The 20,781-nt window shown below is 52.3% G+C and overlaps 6 protein-coding genes across 6 annotated transcripts; 3 read left to right on the plus strand and 3 right to left on the minus strand.

Annotated features, from left to right (window-relative positions):
• Positions 1-518: 518 nt before the first annotated feature.
• On the plus strand, positions 519-1,366 carry NCS54_01207200 (Hypothetical protein; the record flags this gene model as incomplete). Its single annotated transcript, XM_053157321.1, has 2 exons — positions 519-838; positions 886-1,366. The coding sequence occupies 2 exons, from the start codon at positions 519-521 to the stop codon at positions 1,364-1,366; spliced, it is 801 nt and encodes a 266-aa protein (XP_053013296.1).
• Positions 1,367-2,088: 722 nt separating this feature from the next.
• NCS54_01207300 (HET domain-containing protein) lies at positions 2,089-4,490 on the minus strand (the record flags this gene model as incomplete). Its single annotated transcript, XM_053157322.1, has 3 exons — positions 2,089-3,881; positions 3,935-4,044; positions 4,093-4,490. 3 exons carry the CDS (start codon positions 4,488-4,490, stop codon positions 2,089-2,091), a joined length of 2,301 nt encoding a protein of 766 aa, XP_053013297.1.
• Positions 4,491-4,926: 436 nt separating this feature from the next.
• Positions 4,927-7,331, minus strand: NCS54_01207400 (HET domain-containing protein; the record flags this gene model as incomplete). The annotated part of the gene is made up of 2 exons (XM_053157323.1): positions 4,927-6,608; positions 6,701-7,331. 2 exons carry the CDS (start codon positions 7,329-7,331, stop codon positions 4,927-4,929), a joined length of 2,313 nt encoding a protein of 770 aa, XP_053013298.1.
• A 483-nt stretch (positions 7,332-7,814) lies between these two features.
• NCS54_01207500 (Hypothetical protein) lies at positions 7,815-8,954 on the minus strand (the record flags this gene model as incomplete). The annotated part of the gene is made up of 3 exons (XM_053157324.1): positions 7,815-8,284; positions 8,384-8,639; positions 8,691-8,954. 3 exons carry the CDS (start codon positions 8,952-8,954, stop codon positions 7,815-7,817), a joined length of 990 nt encoding a protein of 329 aa, XP_053013299.1.
• Positions 8,955-13,132: 4,178 nt separating this feature from the next.
• On the plus strand, positions 13,133-17,197 carry NCS54_01207600 (Hypothetical protein; the record flags this gene model as incomplete). The annotated part of the gene is made up of 1 exon (XM_053157325.1): positions 13,133-17,197. Exon 1 carries the CDS (start codon positions 13,211-13,213, stop codon positions 17,195-17,197), a length of 3,987 nt encoding a protein of 1,328 aa, XP_053013300.1. The 5' UTR covers positions 13,133-13,210.
• Positions 17,198-19,375: 2,178 nt separating this feature from the next.
• On the plus strand, positions 19,376-20,542 carry NCS54_01207700 (Hypothetical protein; the record flags this gene model as incomplete). The annotated part of the gene is made up of 2 exons (XM_053157326.1): positions 19,376-19,695; positions 19,750-20,542. 2 exons carry the CDS (start codon positions 19,376-19,378, stop codon positions 20,540-20,542), a joined length of 1,113 nt encoding a protein of 370 aa, XP_053013301.1.
• Positions 20,543-20,781: the final 239 nt, after the last annotated feature.

Consider the following 20,781-nt stretch of genomic DNA (forward strand, 5'->3'; position numbering starts at 1 on the left):
AAACAGTTCTTCTACCCCTGTCGTTCGGTGTGAGCCGACATGGGTTCATGCGTTCCACCCGGCGTCGTCGGCAACTGCACGACGCCTCTTGTATCATGCTGCTTGCGCGGTACAGGAGGAGGGGCTTGCAGGATGCGTCTTTACCATGCGTATCCCTGAAAACGTCGAGCCTTTTCGCGGAAACAGAGGAATTCTCCATCCGGCGTGGGTCGCTTCCATCGGCCGCTCGCAGAACTGTTCAATCAATGGCTGGCTTGGCATGGATATTGGTTGGATGGGTTATCAGCTATGTCATTGCTATTGGACCTTGGGTGCCATGACATCACTGGACCCGGTGTTTGGGGTGGTTGCTTGGTTGCTTGCTTGTTTGCCCTCAGGCTCGAACGGCCCGCGCCAGGGAATACAAATAGTCTTTTTGCTCCTGGCGATCGATTCCTCAGTTCTTTTCCCCTCCATTCTACCCCTCTGTTGATCTCACATTCTTCCCGAAAGCCAATTCACTTCCAACACCCGTCACAATGGTCCAGCAAATCCCCCAAGCCTCCCGTCTCACTGACCTCTTCAGCCTCAAGGGCAAGGTCGTCGTCGTCACTGGCGCGTCCGGACCCCGCGGCATGGGCATTGAGGCTGCCCGCGGCTGCGCCGAGATGGGTGCCGACGTCGCCATCACCTACTCTTCCCGCAAGGAGGGCGCCGAGAAGAACGTCCAGGAGCTCGTCTCTGACTACGGCGTCAAGGCTCAGGCCTACCACCTCAACACCACAAACTACGACGACGTTGAGAAGTTTGTGAACCAGGTTGTTGCCGACTTTGGCAAGATTGACGCCTTTATCGCCAAGTGAGTTCATTTTCCACCTGTCTCTCCTCCATCGCTAACAATTACAGCGCTGGTGCTACCGCCGACGCCGGTGTCATTGACAGCTCCGCCGCGGACTGGGACCACGTTATCCAGGTCGACCTCAACGGCACCGCCTACTGCGCCAAGGCTGTCGGCGCCCGCTTCAGGGAGCAGGGCCACGGCTCCTTCGTCATCACTGCCTCCATGTCTGGCCACATCGCCAACTTCCCCCAGGAGCAGACGTCGTACAACGTGGCCAAGGCTGGCTGCATCCACATGGCCAAGTCCCTCGCCAACGAGTGGCGCGACTTTGCCCGCGTTAACAGCATCTCTCCCGGCTACATCGACACTGGCCTGTCCGACTTTATCGACGCGAAGACGCAGGAGCTTTGGAGGAGCATGATCCCCATGGGCCGCAACGGAGATGCCAAGGAGCTCAAGGGCGCCTACGTCTACCTGGTCAGCGACGCCAGCACTTACACCACCGGTGCTGATATCGTCATCGACGGAGGTTACACCTGCCGGTAGATGTGTTTTGGTTCAAAAAGGTGTCGGTACCTAAGTTTGGCGCATTTGATTACAGGCCCGGCGCAAGTCTATAGCAGATTTTAATGACATGAACCTTGATGATTCTACTTGATACTCGTCTTTTGATTGTTTCTTGTGTGACGTGAACCTCGGGTTATCATGGACCGAGCAACTCTACCTCGGGCCGAAGCACCGTCGATATCATGCGATCCTATTATTTAACGGTCGCAATATGCCCATGATGACACGATCATCTTGCCAATTGAGCTCGGGAGAAATTATGGCTAAATACGAATTCATTGATTTTAAAGAATCGAATGTCGAACTTGCAGATGTGTAACCTGGTCGTATCCTTGAAAGAGCAATCATCCGTGGAAGCGAAAGAAATCAATACAACGTCATACATGCGTCTTCCGCTGATAGGTGCGCATCTGAACCCACTATGCGGTCAAATAAATGGAGATGGAGGAAACAAAGCATCGACGGTATCTTGGGTAGTAAGCAGCTTGGCTCCTTACAAGAACGTCTTCAGGGTGTTGGTTCCATGGACGATGTATCAAGGCTGGGTTCTTTTCTGTCCTCAGCTCGAGACTCACCATTACGCAATTTGAATGAAACAAACAATATGGATGTATTAAAAATCTCGCCTCTTTCAACCTACGTGGATCGTTTCAAACCCAGACCGTTCTTTCTAGCCTCAAGTTGAAGCACAAAGTCGCTGCCTAAACAAGGCAAACCTCTTCTTCTCCCCCTTCCATAGAAAAAGGAATTTCAGGTACTCCTAGTCCATCCACGATATCTGAAAACACAAACACCCCGATGCGTTCCCACGAGTCCTGACCACTTGCACTCTTCCCTGCTGGGACCACGACCAACCCTGCACACTGCCAAGAAGTAGTCGTCTCGTCTCCAGACGGAGCATAGGTGTCGTATCGATGATCTATCTTGTCTTTCAAAACCCACGCTTCAAACGCCGTCAGAATCATGCACGCCCCGTTGGGGACTGCAGAGCCAGGCACCAGGGACACGTCATCGTGGACATATTTCATGGCATTCTTGGGCTCGAGATACTTTTCCCCGCCCAGTGCATGTCTTCCATGTGGTAGAAGCCGAAGAAATGGCCCATCCCATGTCAGATTGCTCGGTATCTTCCTTGTCTTGAGTGTGATGCTCATGTTTTCCAAGTCGTGGAGCAGGGCCTCGGGGCTGGAGACAAGCTTGGGGTGATAGAATGAGACGATCTGGGCCTTATAGATGGTATGAAATGAGCGGTTATATATCTCGGTGCGAATGCGAAAGTCGACTGTGTCACTGTTCGTAGATGCTGATTGCAGACGTGGAGGTACTGAAAACCACGACCAAGACGGGGCGTGCTTTCTCATCTCATCTCTTCTCGTGAAAAAGTCTCCCAGGGGAGACGGGGGGTGAAACACCCATAGAAGATCGAGCTCGGCGAATTCTTTCCAGATGCCTGCCAGGTACGTAAACCTGGTCTGCGATTGAACAGCTTTGACGATACCTGCAAAGGCGATAACACGATCCTTCTCAAAGGTCAGATCTGCCAGTCGATACTCTTCAACCAAAAGACTCCACTGTCCCTTGAAACTCTCGTCGTGCTCTCGGCCTTGCGAGCTGCCCTGTATACCGGCAAACACAGAGTGGAATCGACTTTTAGAGCGAGGAGAGTCCATCAGACGACCCGAGAACTCATCCTCGAGCCCTTCACAGCACTCCCATAGCAGCCTATCCTGCCCGTAATAGATATTTCGAGAGCAAAGTAGGCGCTCTTGGAACACCCAAGCCCTGCTGAGTAGAGGCCAGATCTGCTTGTAGGTGGTGGGAGACCAGAACTTGTTGACGAAACCTGGAGCACTCTGGACAACCAGAGGAGTCGAACTTGAAGAGCTGCTTTTGCTGCCTGATTTAAGGTGTTTCATGGGTAGTTCACATGGAACTATTATCCTAGGGTCTCGGAGATGCTGCTGGCTTGGGCTATCAGATGGTGGATACACATATGAGATATTAAGAGAAGTTCGACCATATACGGCAGCCATCTTCAGAGCCTCTTTCTTCCAATCCTCGTCCGAGTCTTGGATAATGCAGAGCGAATCAATCCAGATATAACGAAAGCCGAGAGCCTTCGCAATACGGATCGCCTCGAGATATTTTGTCGGGAGAAGAGACGAAGGGATATCAGATTCGAACTCATGAAGCCGAGACTGGGTTAGCTGAAGACAGGCGTTGGGATCAGGACCCCACATGTGGCTCAGTGTTGTGTATTTCAATTGAGGAAGACTGTCGACGTTGCATTCTAGCTTGATCTTGTCTCCTTGGAGGTCCAAAAGACGGGATGGTAACTGGCTGCCTTGCGTGACCATGCTGGGATAAGCGGTGCACTTTGGGTGGTTCTCTGAGCATTCCAGATACCATGACTCAATCTGAGCCAATTTCATGTCATTCTTGGAGGATATCGGCTCGTTCCCGTGTCGAAAAGTTGCCGAGTTTAGTCGTCGATCTGGATTTAGATTAGGAACCCCAGACTGTCCACACTTCAGGCAGCTCGCTCACTTGAAGATGGATAGATGTATAACTCATACATCTTGTCGTCAATATCAGAAGAACGATTCTTGCCAGCATAAACCTTGGATATTTTCAAGACGACCACTCCAAGTTCCGTTCTGTAAACCGTCAGTCATCCTGGACTCAAGCAGAGGGCAAGCGCGTACATGAAAGGTGGGACCAGATCGCTCCACCACTTCTGAAGACCCGAGGTCTGATACTCCAGAGTGTACTCCATTTCAAAGTCCCTAGCTTCCAGACACACAGTGATGTCTAGTTCTTTGACTATTCCCTTGTCCGGGTCGAAGCGGTGACCCCCAGCGTGGGTCCATAGCAGGGCACAGAGATGGCAACTGCCAAGATACCCAGCTCTCAGGTCCTTTACTGAGCACAGCTTGAAAGTCTCCTTGGTGTGGAGCCGTAGCTGTTCTCCATGGGACAAGCGCCGCAAGAGGGTCGACGCTCGTTGAAAAGTTGAGCAGGCAGCGCAGAGGTGGTGGAGGGTGATCACTGTGTCCTCAGAGATATGTGTCTCATAGACAGGACTCCATTTCACCGAAGCCATATTGCTTGTTATACATCTGTTCGCTGTACAGTGTCGCACGCAGGACTGGTTGATGAGTTGACGAGAGAGAGTATTTCGTTTTGTCGGTGACATTTCAAGCGGGGGACTGCACAGCCTCATTTCTGATGGGGATTGCATTAGCGGCGTCTCCAGTCCCAAAGACAAGGATCTGACTTGGGTTACTAAGAATATACTAAAAGCGTCAACAGAAGAGAATTATTAGCCCCGGCAACTAGCTACGGTAACTAGTTAGGGAAACCCTCCAGACGGCTAGGTACCTACCCCCCTCCTTTGCCTATCTAGAGTTGCCTCTCGAAACGAAAATATATTTAGTGCGCTTTAGTTTCGTTTAAGAGTTATGCCATAATCCGACTAATCGTCATGGCACTCTTCGTGACCGTGCCGCTGTGCTGTGACATGCCATAATCGAGGGGTTTTAGTAGATGACTATCTTATGTCGTGGCTGCATTTCATCGCCAAAATCTTCCCAGCCGCCTATGGATGCATCCATATCCATTACCATACGAACACTCTGCGTAAGATGCACTCTCATAGCGAAATACCGCTCGTACTCCATCTCGGCAAATCCTTTCAAACGATATCTTGTATCCCGACTTTCTAGAATGAGAGGCTTGGAGACACCTGCGACAAGGGTGACCAAATCTGCAACTTGAATGGTCGTTGGGCCGTTTCCGATTCCTAGAGTGCTGGGCTCGGTCAAAAATAAGGTTCTGCCCTTTCTTGCTAGGTCGTTGCACATGTCTATGTGAAACTCGAAGCATTCAGGATGCGATTTCAGATACGCAAGCGCCGACATGGAAGCATCAGGCATGATACTCGTGCGACGCATCATTCGGCCCCACTCTTTGAGTCTCTGTTTGTCCTGTTTAGGGTCTTTGCTTCTCTCCCAGTGTAAAAGGATCCGGTGGCGGTCAAGCTTGGTTCTGGGCGTCCATTTTCCCGCTTTGTAACGTCGTATCAGGCCGTGAATCATCGAGATATTATGGAGATGTGAATGTTCATCCGAGACATGGTCCGTAGCGCTGGTCTCATGAAACTTGCCGCAAATCCAGGAGATGCAACCAAGATGCACGCCGCGAACAACTAGTTCTTCGTTGTCTGTCAGAGACCAATGGCTTGGTGTCCGAAAGAAGACCCCTTCAAGCCCGCCTTGGCAAATCAATGCCCTACGGTTAATCCAGCTCTGATCAGGATCGATGGCCCAGTTCGGCATCCAAGATGGTAGCGTTGACGTCGTAGGTGAGTCGCAGAACAGAAGAAGGTTCAGGGATTCTGACCAATCCAATAGTCGGACGAACAGTTCCCGGTAGATTCGGTGAATATCTTTGTCGTAATCGGGGTCGTCTAGTTGCGGTCCAATTTTGCTCAAGATCGCTCGCAGACCAAAGGACTTGTCTTTGGGGTTAGTGGCCTTCCGTGTGGCAATCTCATAAATTATGGCATCGCGTACGTCGATATCCGATCGGCCCAGGATGTTCTTGCGTTCGATATCATCTAATCGTCCTGCAGAAATTATAGTGGACACCATTATGTAAAGCGAGACGATGATGATGGAAGCGACGGTCAAGAATAATGAGAGACCAAGGATGAACTCTGCAGTCCATGCCTCGGCACTTAGGCTGACATTGGTAAGTTCCGAATCCTCCCACAGCCCTGCCGAAAACACTAGGCAGAAGAAAATCGTCAGAATAACCAAGCAAACAATTGTAGCCTTGAAAACCACACAAGCCCCTATTATGTGGTCAACGAATAGTTCATAATCGCATAGGTAGTTCTGGAACCGGAGCTGTTGGCTACCAGAATTGTTCTGAAGCTCGCAAGAATCCTGAACATACGCCCACAGTGTAACAATTTTGCGCCAGCGATACTGGGCTGGTAAGACAGGATACTCGGTAACCACTGTAAGATACGTAATGCCGTGTATGAATGAGCGCCAGGAAAGAGTCTTTGTGCCACAGCAGAGAAGGGGTCGAGGGCTAAGAAGAATCTCTTGGAATGTCCAGATTCGGCTTGCCCAAGGTCTGCAACAAATATCTTGAAGAGCTGCCGAATCGCAGAGCCTATGCTTAGGAAAGCACATGAATAGAAACTCGGTGCCTAAGGATGATTTTAGTGAGTGGTGGTACAGCTATATAACGTGCGCAAAGTGGATGAGTATAAATACCAGTGAAAGGATAGTGAACACCTACCATATTTCCAGAGGGGGGATGGAAGATTTGTTATCTGGTAGGTGAATAGCTTCCATCCTTGCCTTAGATAGAAGAATTCACTCTGGGGCAGTTCATATTGGTGCTCGCCCACTTCAACGAGAGCCTCCTGGAATCCTGCCTTGTTCATGTATTCAATGGCAGCGCCTGACTCGGCCGTTCCCTCACCAAGCCACACAAAAGCTTGCCGTGCCAAGGAGTAGATATCTGCCATTAACTGCAGTTGGCTCTCTTTCTCCTTCAAGTCTTGCTGGTTGATACATATCGAGTCAACCCAGATTGTCATGATGTCGCGCGAACCACCAGATACAGTTGGATCATCCGAGTAGTAGCCATTGCGAAGATGCCATAATGCCGACCAACAGTTCGTACCCACAGGTACTGTGATTCCGTTGCAGTGTATCGTTTTCGTGAGTGATGGGGAGACTCCCCACACGTAGGAAAGGGCTGTGAATCTTGTATCTTGGGCGATGTTGAGAGTCTCGATGCTGCAAACAATTTCTTGATCGCTGGGATCCTCTGGCTTGGCAATATTGAGAACGCGTATGAACTTGGAGTCTGGTGTACAAGGCAAAGGCGGTAGCCAATCTCTTGGAGTATCAGTGTTTTGCATTATGAGCCAGCGCTCATTGGAGCCGAGTTATTGAACGAGGTTTAGAGAGCACCATACGAGCACAGAACCAAGTACCTTATTTAACCATTTGACCCCCCCCCTTTTTTTTTTCTTCCGTTTCAAGACTGCAAATCTGCCTAGCAAAGCTTTCCAGGATGTAAACTCAATCAAAAAGGGCTATGAAATGGAATAGGGGTTTGCAGATGGCTTTGGCGCGAGGATGGCCCAAGCTTTGTCACTTGGCTACTTTGGGATGTGTGTTTTTGTACTTTCTCATTGCTTCAAGGCTTACGGCTGTTTTCACGGCCTGCCGTTGGTTAACAACCTTGGTAAGGAACTCAGAGAACTTCGGCATGCCCGGTCAACCTAGTAAGGCTGTGCCACAGGCTTACAGCCATGGTTGATGGCCTCCTTTGAAGACGTTACCAGGATGTAGAAAAGTAGCTAAACAAATAACGACAAGACAAGGTAAAAGTCTGAAGTTTACAATACGAAGAAAATAAGAACCGGCGAGATAATGGACCAAGTTCGAGGAACCACCACCGAAGCATTACTTCCCTTGTCTTCAGCCTCACTAGAACTTTCCGTTGCTTGCGCGCCTGTGCCCGTTGGCGTCGTGTTTCCACTGACAACCGTCGGGCTTGCACTGGTCCCCGTCGTCTGTACACTAGCCGCTGTGATGGTGTGCGCCGTCGAATTCATCGTCCACGTAAAAATCGCGCCGCTGATAGGGCTCGTGATGGTGCCAGGAAGGTTTGTCATTGTCGTCTGTGTTCCGTTCTTGGGGAACTCTCCAGGCTCATAGAATTTGGCGTCCTTGTTTCCGGGCAGCGTATAATTGTACTCTGTGTGGCAAGTGGTGTTGTCGAATTTGCACTTAGGCCACTTCTCCCAAGCATCGCCCAGCAAGCTGTTGAGGAAGTCGTCAACACCGAGGTAGTTTGGATCCATGTCTGGACAGATGTTCCAGTAGCTAGTCAAAGGTATTAATTAGCATAAAGAAGTGAGAGAAAGGGGGATGACTTATGCAGACAGCGCTGCACTCCAACTACAACAGACACAAGCCGGGGCTACCTTGGCCTTTAATTCAGCCCGGGGCAATGATTCCCACGCATCTGATCCCCCTCCTTTACAATCATTCTGCTTCTCCAACGCCTTGCCGACGGTTTCAACAATCTTCGCCTTATTGCATGAGCAAGCATTGGGTGCATCAACCGGGGCAGGGTAGAAGGGAAACCCCTCCTCTGGACCGTCGTCGCAGGTCTTCACGACCTGTTTAACCGTTTTCTGGTACTCGCAGCTATAGACCTGTTTCTCTTAGTGTCCATGTTCATCCGCTTCATGTTGACAGAGACTTACCTGGTCCCAGCAATGTGTCAGAGCGCAATCCATTTGGCTGATGCTGCTCGCACACAAGCAGGTCGACTCGAGGCATCCATATCCTGAATCCTCGCACCCTGTATTGATGCACTGTTGCTGTTCCTCATTCACCTTTTCAACACATTTCTTCATGCCAGACGGGTCCACGCAGCGGGCTGGGTCGAGATGGCTGTATGTGGCTGCCAGTGCTGGAGTGGCCACCAGAAGGCTGGTAAAGAATGGAGCGACTAGTTTGTGAAGCATCGTAACGAGTGTAGAAATGTAAAATGAAGGGCTTGGTACTCAATCAATACCTCTTGTGGGCGTTGAGGCTATTATATGCTTCGAAGGATCGAGACAATTAGATCTTGAAACTTGACATGATCCCCTGAATTTGCAAGTGAAATAACCCATTGTCAGAGCACAGGTCGAGTCATTGGCCGGAGCTGATATTGAAGACCAACAGAGCAACGCGCAGACCAAGGTCGCCCCATTTTCCTTTATGTTTGAAACGCACCTTCGACCAACACGTTCGGCGATCTCCAGCTGCGGTGGGCGCCCCAGATGAATGATGAATCTCGCCAATGGAACCTGGGAAAAAGTGAAGACAATTTAAGCTTGGTGTCAAATATTGAATCAAGGAACATTACAGATAATTGGTACTAGAGAAGTGGAATCGAGACGCCACCGAATGGCCATGGTGCAGCTCTAATCTCAGCCACCCGCGGATCTCGGAGACAAGTCACAACTTGTCCAATGAAAAAAATGAGGGGGCTTGAAGCGGGTACGGCCACTTCCGTTTCCCGCGGTTGACCAGGCGCTTATCTCTTTGCTTGCGCGCGAAGGCTCCCACGCGGAATTGTCCCCCACTGCTAAAGCACTAACTGGTTCAGTAACTAATTTGGTGCGGCTACGTTAATATCTCATCACATTTCCAGTGTTCGTACGAAGGGGAGTTCCGGAACCACCAATACAGGGTGGTCCATCATTTTGTGCGCAAGTGCTTCTTTCTTGCAAGCTTGTCAGATCTATGGATCTTACAATCATGCATAGCCAGGCTGCGCCGTTATGTTTAGATCGTCAATCTAGGTATATGATCTGCTGTAAAGCCTCGAATTGAGATCTCGGCCAGTTTCTTCCTAAATTTCCACGTGCATAATGTCATCAGTGGAAGGCATGGCATCAATCATTCCATGTTCTGACAGGTATGCAGTTTCAAAGAAGGTTCGTCAAGACTGTTGGGTGTGCATCCCAAGAAGCATCGCTGGTTACAACTTGTATTAAAGTTTGACCATGCAAACCTTGTACTATGTTCTCTATATCATGTTTACATGGTTTTCCTATCCGGCCTCTACATTCGCGTTCCTGGTTACCTGGGTAGAGCCAGACCTGATGAGATTGCTGGCTGACAAGTCCTCACCCGGGAGTTTGTGAGGCAACTACTGGAACAAGTGTGCAACCCTCCTTCTTGGATCTATCTAATGTCTTTGGGCAGGTCTCAATTTATTTTTTTGGTTCCTGTTCTTTACATCATGTGTGTAGCCTTTTGGAGAGGAGAACCGTATGGTTACACAACCAACCTGATGGAAGCAACTCTCCTTGCATTTTTTGTTTGAGACAAGCCACATGAGACAGCATCGGCACTTGGACAAACAACGGCCGCATAATGTTTCATTCACGACATGAAACCGCATATTAACACTCTCAATATACCCTCTACAGATTCCCTATATCCAAATGAACGTCGTTTGTTTTGTTCCATCATCGATTGTCCCTAGGGTAGGTTTGACGACTCCTCTGCGGGGAACACACGGAGGTTTCGTCATTGGGCTCTAACCCTGACAGGGGAGCCCCGACACGCGGCGTGGGGTCAGGAAGCCCACATTGATCGATGGGATTCTACGTGGTAGGGAAAATGGGTCGGTCGGGCAACGCTGTGCCGGGACATTTTACGATGGTGGCTGGATCTGGGATGCTTGTTGTACATACAGATACGGGGTTACGCCCAACCACCAAGGTGCAGACTGTGCTGTTGGGTGCACGGAAGAATCCTTTCAGCCTCCTCTCTTATGTACAGTGCTGGAAATAGACGGGTTCGGAAGAGGGGAAGGCATCTACGCATTTCAATGGAGAATCACGGTCCGGTTGCGATCCTATCACGTCTTGTTACTTGGAGTGTTCACTTGAAAATTCATGTCGACGGCTTCTCCCCATGCAGTCAATAAAAGTCACGCCATGATCAGCAAAGGCAGCAGGTCCATCAGGCTACGATAAGTGTGCATGTAGTCTCCTCGATCGCTTCAAGCCGTGGGGAAATGCAAAATGCGTGGTCGGACAAACAAAATCTCGATGGATTTCGCCCCTGCCCCCCCTCCTCCTCAATTCCGCCCTCGGAGCACGGCAACCGTACTAAGGCATTGTTCCATCATCGGGGGTTCCTTTGTTGGCCGGGAGCAGGTTGAAGCTGCAGGAGAAGGACTTTTCTCGTATTCTGTACCAAAATAGTTGGAGTTTACTGGGGCACACCCACAAGGTGATGCTGACGTCAAGAGGAGAGGAGAAGAGTTGAAAAGGCATTGGGACGACTTGAATAATTCGATATTGAATTTGCAGAGTCTCGATATTTACTATATACCATTATTTTAAACTTTGTTTACAAACAAAATGGCATGATGAATCTCGTGAGTATTTACCGGGTAACGAGAGACTCGAGATCTTGTCATCCATGGATGGGGTTTCTAAGAATAGCGGGCAACACACGATCGGAGCTGCAGCCTATCGGGCGCACCGACCGACTCTTTTACCTGCATGTGAATTTTCACGATGGATGGATGCCAAGTTTCTTTGCCGTCTGGTCTGGCCGTATTTCCGGCTGGATGTGAGCTGGCGGCATGATACGATTTGAGGCAGACTTTCTTACGACTGGCGGAAATGCCGTGGCCTCGATTGAAGCTGTACGACTCGTCTATATTTCTGCTTTAGAGTTTTACGCCGTGCGAGTGTGTGCACGTGCAAGATGCAGGGTAAAAAAGTCTTGGTCTTTTCCTTGCACCACCATGAGCAGGGACATGACAAGAGACACTCTCTGTCGGCCGGCCAATGTGTTTGTTGTGCAGTGCGAGGCGAGACGATGCACCTGCCGATCAGTTCATGTTACGTTGTACCATTCACGCAGGAACCAGAGCTGAATGCAGGAACTCGTCTTCTTCATTTCAGAATGTGTCTCTCCAAGTCCAAGTTAGGGCGTCAAGTCGACAAGAGATGACCCAAAAGGTCAACATGAAACAAGTCATGCTTAGCGACGTTCATCTCTTTCAGCTCAACCTGCACAGAGAAACAGAACCAGAAACGAAGCGCTCGTAAAGATGTCCACGTTGATTCGTCCATGCCTCAGAGTGGATATCCCTCCTTGTCAAGGATCATGTCGCAACCGACGGGATACGACGCCGACAAGACGCTCAGGATGCACAACACCGAGTGAATTGCCGCCTGCTTACCTATCCAGGTGTTAAAATAAAACAGGGCAAGCCAGGCGTCTCGCCCTGCAAGATTCAGCTGGACCAGCCATTTTTACCCGCAGACACGGCGCTTGGACTGGGGGGAGGGAGGGGACGATCCCTCGGCCGACAGTTGTGCGAGATTTTGGTAGAGAGTGGGGAGACGAGGGCGAAGAAAAGCGACCCATGAGAAAGTAAAAAACCTCGTGTATGTAAGGCAAAAAAAGGACACCAGCCAAGCAAGCCAGTGTACGTGGTTTGTCCCGGCCCACAGCAGAGGCCCCATGGACAGCGAGCGCGTCTGTCCAGCCAACTCCAGGGGAACCGGCAGGGGTTCCCTAACCAATCACGGCGGAAACTGATCTGATCGCAGATCAGAGATGCCCATATTTAGCGGCCGAGTCAGATCATTTCACGCCGGCTGATAGGCCCAACACGAGCGGCTGCAGAGCCCTACCCCCTGTTCATGGGCTTTTTTAGAAACATTTTTAGAACATCCAAGAAACCGTTGCATGCTCCCGCAGCCTATCAAACGCCGAAGACAAGGATGCGCGCGCTTGTCTCCCAGAAAGAGGCTCCGGGGCATGCTGTCTTTCCCGCCTCATCCGTAACGTGCCTGTCTCTAGCTTCTTGGGCCTCGCAGCATGGCCGGCCCATTTGTCGCGCGTTGGGATACCGCTTTGGCAGGTCTCAAGTCCCACCGTAAACTGCACCTCGTCCAACCGTTCCTATTCCTGTCGCCCAGCATGACATCACGCCGAACCGGGGTCATGATGGAGACGCCCGTATTGTATCCCAACGACACTGGCTGGGCCGAGATGTCACCAAACGGACCTATACGAGCGACGCAGAGAAACAAACAACATCTGAGGGACCTGCCCAAGTCACCTGTCTGCTATAAGAGAGCTCCTCCGTTTCCCTCCAAACCGGATCTTGTCTCTCCAACCGACTTTCGTTCAAACAAAGCCGCACTCGTTTCACCTTTACATTCGCTACAAACCAATTTCAGCTTCGCCCTACAACATGCAGGGCTTCCTTCTGCTCGGCGCCGCAGCCATTGGCCTGGCCAATGCTGCCGCCGTCGAATTCCCCAAGAGGAACTACGACAACGTTCCCGGCAACCCATACAACAACATCCCCCAGGGCTACACCACCTCGACCGTCTACGAGACGCAGACTTTCACAGTTACTGACTGCCACGATGACGTCCCCGACTGCCCCAACACGCCTCACATCACCACAAAGACCATTGCCGTCTCGACCACCATCTGTCCCATCACCGAGGTCGAGACTCCTCCTGGTTCCGTCTCCGAGGCTTCTACCCCATACGTTCCTCCTCAGCCTACCTCGTCGTCTATCCCGTATGGTCCTCCTCCTGTGGAAACCAAGCCCACCACTTCTTCGGCTCCTCCTGCTGAGACCCAGCCGAGTTCTTCGGTCCCTCCCGTAGAGTCCGAGTCTTCTTCTCTTCCTCCTGTGGACACAACTCACTACGGTCCTCCTCCTTCCGAGACTCAGCCTACTTCTTCTGCTCCTGAGACTGTCCCCAGCAAGGAGACTACTCCTTATGCTCCCCCTCCCGCTGGATCTACTGAGGCTACTAGCTCGGTTCCCTCTGTCGAGACTGAGTCCACTTCGATTCCTCCCGTTGAGACTAAGCCTACCACCACTGGCAAGCAGAGCACTACTCCCTATGCTCCTCCTCCTGCCGGATCTACTGAGGTTTCCAGCTCTGTCCCCTCTGTCGAGACCGAATCTACTTCAGTTCCTCCCGTTGAGACCGAGTCTTCTTCGGTTCCTCCTGTCGAGACCAAGCCCACCACCACTGGCAAGCAGAGCACCCACTATGGCCCTCCTCCTTCTGAGACCTTGCCTGCTACTTCTGAGGGTACCACCGAGTTGACCACTTCCACGCCCAAGCCCCAGACCACTGGCTGGACCACCTCAACTGTCTACACTACTGAGGTTCACACCATCACCTCTTGCGCTCCTGAGGTTCCTGACTGCCCCGGAACTCCCCACGTGACCACCAAGACCATTGCTGTCTCAACTACTGTCTGCCCCGTCACTGAGACTCAGCCTGTTCCTACCGGCAAGGGCTCGACCGACTACCCTCCTCCCCCTGTGAAGACCACCACCAAGCCCGGCGTCTCTACTGAGGAGATCCCCAGCTCGTCTGAGGAGGTCCCTAGCTCTTCTGAGGTTCCCAGCTCTTCCGAGGGTGTTCCAACTACTTCCGAGGGTGTCCCTACCACCACTGGAAAGTACCCTCCTCCCCCCAAGTCGTCGACCAAGCCCGGTGTCTCTACTGAGGAGGTTCCCACTACTTCTGAGGAAGTTCCCACTTCGTCCGAGGGCGTTCCTACTACCGCTGGCAAGTACCCCCCTCCTCCCAAGTCTTCCACCAAGCCTGGTCACTCCACCGAGGAGGTTCCTACTTCCTCTGAAGAGGTTCCCACTTCGTCCGAGGCTGTTCCCACCACCTCCGGCAAGTATCCTCCCCCTCCCAAGTCGTCGACCAAGCCCGGTGTCTCGACTGAGGAAGTCCCTACTTCTTCTGAAGAGATCCCCAGCTCGTCCGAGGAGGTCCCCTCTACCACCGGCAAGACTTCGTCCACTGGCAAGTATCCTCCTCCTCCCAAGACCACTGGCTGGACCACTTCCACTGTCTACACCACCAACGTGTACACTGTGACTTCGTGCCCCCCTGAGGTTCCTGACTGCCCCAACACTCCTCACGTCACGACTGAGACTATCGCTATTTCCACCACTGTCTGCCCCGTGACCTCTGAGTCTGTCACCGAGACCACTGGCATCGAGACTGTCCCTCAGTCATCTGAGACCACCGACATCGAGACAGCCCCCACCACTACTGGCACTGAGGTTGTTCCCACCACCACCGGTACTGAGGTCGTTCCCACCACCAAGGCTACTACCAAGGTCACCACCGAGGTCACCACCAAGGGACACTCAACCACTGAGTGGACTACCTCGACCGTCTACACCACCAACGTGTACACCATCACTTCTTGCCCTCCTGAGGTTCCTGACTGCCCTGGCACTCCCCATGTCACAACCGAGACTATCGCCGTGTCCACCACTGTCTGCCCTGTGACTTCGACCACCGAGGTGCCTCCTCACTCTACCAAGACAGTTCCTACCAAGCAGGGTACCACTGAGGTTCCTACCACTCTCATCACCTCGACTCCCGGTGTTCCCACCACGCCTGTTCCCACTGGCCACAACGACACCACGGCTTATCCTCCTCCTAAGCCCAGCGAGTCTAAGGATACCACTGAGGTTCCTCCTCCTAAGCCCACGACCACGATCAAGACTGGAACTACTGAGGTCCCCCCTAAGCCTTCGACCACTGAGTGGACTACCTCGACCGTGTACACCACCACTGTCAAGACCATCACCTACTGTGGACCTGATGTGCCCTACTGCTCTCAGCCTCCTCATGTCACCACTGAGACCATCGCTATTTCCACCACTGTCTGCCCTGTGACTTCGACCGAAGAGGTGCCTCCTCCCAAGTCCACTAAGCCCACGGCTAACACTGAGGTGCCTCCTCCTAAGACCACCGGTACTACTGAGGTCCCTCCCCCCAAGGATACTACCACAGTTCCTCCTCCCAAGCCAGTTACCACTACCGGCTGGTCTACCTCTACCGTGTACACCACCACTGTCAAGACCATCACCTACTGTGGACCTGATGTGCCCTACTGCTCTCAGCCTCCTCACATCACCACTGAGACCATCGCTGTTTCCACCACTGTCTGCCCCGTCACTTCGACCTACGTCCCTCCCAAGCCCACTGGCAACACTGAGGTTCCCCCTCCTAAGCCTACTGGACACACCGAGGTCACTCCTCCCAAGCCTACCGGCCACACTGAGGTTACTCCCCCCAAGCCCACTGCCCCTGTCAGCGTCGAGACCACCACTCACTTGACCACCTCGACTGTGTACACCACCAAGGTCCGAACTGTCACCTGGTGCGGCCCTGAGGTCCCTGACTGCCCCAACACCCCTCATGTCACGACCGAGACCATCGCTCTCTCGACCACCATCTGCCCCGTGACCATCACCCGCGAGGTTACTCCTCCTCCCTACCAGACCACCAAGGGTGTTCCTCCTCAGCCTCACACCACCAAGGTCGTCTACCCTCCCAACCCTCCTCTGCCTGGCAACTACACCCAGACTCTGTACACTACTAAGCACTACACCATCACCAAGTGCCCTCCTGAGGTTCCTAACTGTCCCATCGGCTCGGTCACTACCACTGTCTATGCTACTGCTACCACCTGCATCCAGAGCTGGCGACCCACCACTAAGGTCACTCAGCCCACTACTGTCGTTCCTCCTCCCCACGGCGGCAACCTGACCTCGACTCTGTACACTACCAAGCACTACACCATCAGCAAGTGCCACCCTGAGGCTCAGGACTGCACCGTTGGCAAGCCCACCACTATCGTTTATGCTACCGGCACCACCAAGATCCAGCCTTCGGTTGAGACTCACTACACCGTCCCTGTCCCTGAGACTGAGACTGTGGTTCCCACCAAGCCTGTTGAGACTAAGCCTGTTGAGACTGAGACTGTGATTCCTACCAAGCCTGTCGAGACCAAGCCCGTCGAGACTAAGCCCGTTGAGACTGAGACTGAGGTTCCAACCAAGCCTGTGGAAACTAAGCCTGTCGAGACCCAGCCTGGTGTTTCCTACTCCGCTCCTCAGCCCGCCGAGACTCAGCCCACCTACGAGCAGCCTTCCTACCCGGCCCAGCCCGAGCAGTCTCAGCCTGTGAAGCCCGCCGAGTCCCAGCCCGCTCAGACCTACTCCACCCCCGACCAGCCCGAGGGTTCCTACCCTGCTCCTCTCGCCGCCACCACCGAAGAGTCCGATGACGGCGTCGAGGAGAAGACAGTCCCCGCCACCGGTGCCGCTGGCCGCCTGATGGGCAACGTCGAGGTTGTCCTGGCCGCCGCCGGAGTTGTCGCCCTTCTCCTTTAAAATGTCTTGCATATTGCTCGCTAGAGCTATGACGATTACGACTCTCTCATCATCACATATTGTCTATTCACGGAAATGATTCATCACAAGAGTACATGACGACGGTTTCCCAATTTTCTTTAGATTTATATAGTCTATTTCCTTTCCTTCATGTCCAGCCTTGATTTCTAAAAGATTGTGTCAAATTATCCTGCCGAGTATCTAGATTAGATTAAATAGCTCTCCTTCATTAATGTCATGCACTTTACGGCATCTCTTCTCATTGCACTGTGACTTGTCTCGATTGGCCTTTAAAACTCTCCCACTTCTTGAAGACTCCAATGCCTTCAGCACTTCAGGCTTGTCTTTGGCTTTACATAGTGCTAACCGACATGTGGGTACTTTGTACCGAAGATGAAGCTATTCCCAGAATCTTCGCCTGTTCAGTTCACCCTCAGAACCAATCAATTAGCTCACCCATGACCAGCGTTAAGCCAGGTCTGTGATTTGTGAATGCCCTCAAGTGGGGGCTTCAGCTGCACTCCCCCCACTCCATCGTCTGTCTCACGCCGTCACCATCAAACTATCGAGGCCCCCATGATTGATTGACAGGTGTGCATTTGCTGTTCCAACCTATCAGTACAACGCGGTCCTTGAGACCGGTTAGTGGCGTTGGTGTGCGGCCTGGCGTTGGAATCTGTCAAAACCTTCGAGAACGTACTCCCGCAATATCTCTTCATCCAAGACCCGAGCCATGGACAAGCGGTCCGAGATCCGATCGGAGCTAGATACCGAAAAGAGGACAGGGTTGAAGCACAACCGAAATTACACGATGCAAGGAGGTTGGCGCTTCCAAGCCCAAGCGAGGTCCACGAACAAGATCCGCGCTGGGCATTGGCTTCGCACTTCGACGCTTGCAAACTCTACAGTTTTCCTCCACGTGTGAATTGGCATTTTAAAGTTAATCGGACTGTAGCCTCAATCTATCGTCTATTAGCCGTCGATCGCCAATCGTGACTTTCGCTAACCGCCACCTTTCAATGCCTCAAAAACGCTGCATGTTTCGATGCCGTTTGTTCCATTGAAAGAAACAGGGTAGCTGTCAAGTTTCTCCTTCATCCCTTTTCTGCCCCTGCCGGCATTGCGGGCTAACTCGGAATCGCTTGAACCATGCCAATTGAGATCTCCCCGCGCAACCCCTTGAAAGGGACAACCCTTGCGTCCTCGCCGCCCCCTGGCGCCTCACCTAATGCAAGGTACCAGTGTCGGGATGCTTCCCTCTTTTGCGACCTTGGTCGGCCAAGGTCAACGCCAAGTGCTTATTGATGGATAAGGAGTTGAATGACGTGAGAAATGCCCAATGAGCATGTGTAGAAGAAGCGCTCCCAAATGTTTTGCCAATGCGACATCTACAGACTCTGTAAAGGACAAATGCGTTCCTCCTATGGCTTCACTCGACTCCTGCAAGTCCTTGCTTTGCAGATTGAAGCTGACAAGGTATGCTGCGTTGGCCATACGTCGAGAACCAACCGGATGGTCATCTAGGGTCCCATCATAGCTCACTAAATACAAGCTTAAACAAAGAAGCAAACCAAGTTTTTCCATCTCCTAACCCTATTACAGTTACTCCCTTGGCGCACGTCAACGGGTCCCGGGCTTGTAAAAGACAAGATGAGATTCGAGCAAAAATCTTTTGACAGTGCATCCCTTGTTTCCGCCGCCCGTACCTGAAACTCGGCTAGCTTGTCCAAGCTGGTGGCGGACTCAATCTGTTCAATCTTCCAATTGCCGCGCGCTTGGAGTTGCGTTGAGGCTTGATACCCCTGCCGTCTTGGCCCGGCGCTGTCGCCCAAAAGAGTCTCTGTCTCCACGGAGATGAGACGAAACGTGAATTCCACCACTCTGAATTTAGTTTCTCCCTGGCAGACGAAACATGTCCAACTTCTCCGTTTTCTGCAACCTCAGAGGCAAAAAACATGTTTCTCAATGGTATATAAAGAGGTCGTTATGGCCGAATAGAGTGTTGTGCTCCTCAGCTCTGTCTTTGCATTCCAAGTCTCATACATTCTTTTTTCTTTCTTACCATCATTCTTCCATTCGTTCCTTCACTGTGTGAAGCTGGTCTATTCCTCCCCAAATACAACAACTTTTTAACCAATTACAATCACTTTCTCACTCTTTCCAACCAAAACCATCACCATGTCTTTCAAGTCCGCTGCTGCTCTTGTTGGCGCTTTCGCCGCCACAGCCCTCGCCCACGGCACTGTCACCGGTATCAAGGTTGACGGCACCTACTACGGTGGTTACAAGCTTGACTACTACTACGCCAAGCAGAACGGTGGCAATGTTCCCGAGATTGCTGCCTGGTCTGCTGAGAACCTCGACAACGGCTTTGTCGCCCCCGATGCCTATGGCACCGTCGACATCAACTGCCACAAGAACAGCGCCCCCGGTGCTACCTCTGTCTCCGTCAAGGCTGGCGGTGAAGTGGCTTTTGAATGGTCGGCATGGCCCGAGAGGTTCGATCTAGGTGTCCTGATATGCAGTGTATGAGAAGCTAACATGTCAACTAGCCACTTCGGTCCTGTCTTCACCTACGTCGCCAAGTGCGCCGGTGAATGCTCCGCCGCTGACCCTTCTACCTTGAAGTGGGTCAAGATCGACGAGGGCGGTATCGATATCGCTGCTCAGAAGTGGGCTGCCACTGATCTCATCGAGAACAACAACACCTGGGTCACCACCGTCCCTACCACCCTCGCCTCCGGCAACTACGTCTTCCGTCACGAGATCATTGCCATGCACGGTGCTGGAGAGGCCAACGGCGCCCAGAACTACCCCCAGTGCTTCAACATTGAGATCACTGGCGGCGGCTCTGACAACCCCGAGGGTGTCTTGGGTACTGAGCTGTACTCTGCCACCGACGCTGGCATCAAGTTCAACCCCTATGGCGAGATCAAGAGCTACGAGATCCCCGGCCCCGCTCTGTACGGTTCCGGCTCTGGTTCCGGCTCTGGTTCCGGCAGCCCTACCAGCGCTGCTCCCGCCATCCCTGCCAACACCACCGTCGCCTCCCCCGTTGTCCCCGCTCCCGAGACCCCTATCTCTGCTCCTACCAGCCTCGTCACCTCCGCCATCGTCCCCGCTGAGCCCACTGCCACCTCCGTCCAGGGCAACGCCGCTAGCTCGGCTGCCCCCGAGGCTCCCGTCGCCACTCAGCCCGCCTCTGAGCCCTCCGAGCCGACTGAGCCTTCCACTGGCAGCGGCTCTGAGCTCCCCGAGACCTTCACCCTTGACACCTTCATTGACTGGCTCCGCGCCAACGCCGGCTCCAAGAAGGCCCGCCGCCACGCCCGTGCCTTCTTCTAAGCTGCAGCTTTTGAAAGATTTTAAAGCCTGGTTGTCACTTGGACTTTCCGGCTAGGAGGATTTGTGGAAGTGAGATGTAAATTACAATTCAGAGACTTTCTGTACATAATTCAGAGCCCAATATACTACCCGCATAGCGTTATCTATGCTGTACATCATCATCTTTTGTTCTCAGATCATCTGCAAGTGAACTTGAAACTAAATGCCCAAGTGAGTAAGTCGGCCCCCGTTAAGTATCC

The sequence above is a fragment of the Fusarium falciforme genome, chromosome 10 (assembly GCF_026873545.1).
Source record: "Fusarium falciforme chromosome 10, complete sequence".
NCBI lineage: Eukaryota > Fungi > Ascomycota > Sordariomycetes > Hypocreales > Nectriaceae > Fusarium > Fusarium falciforme.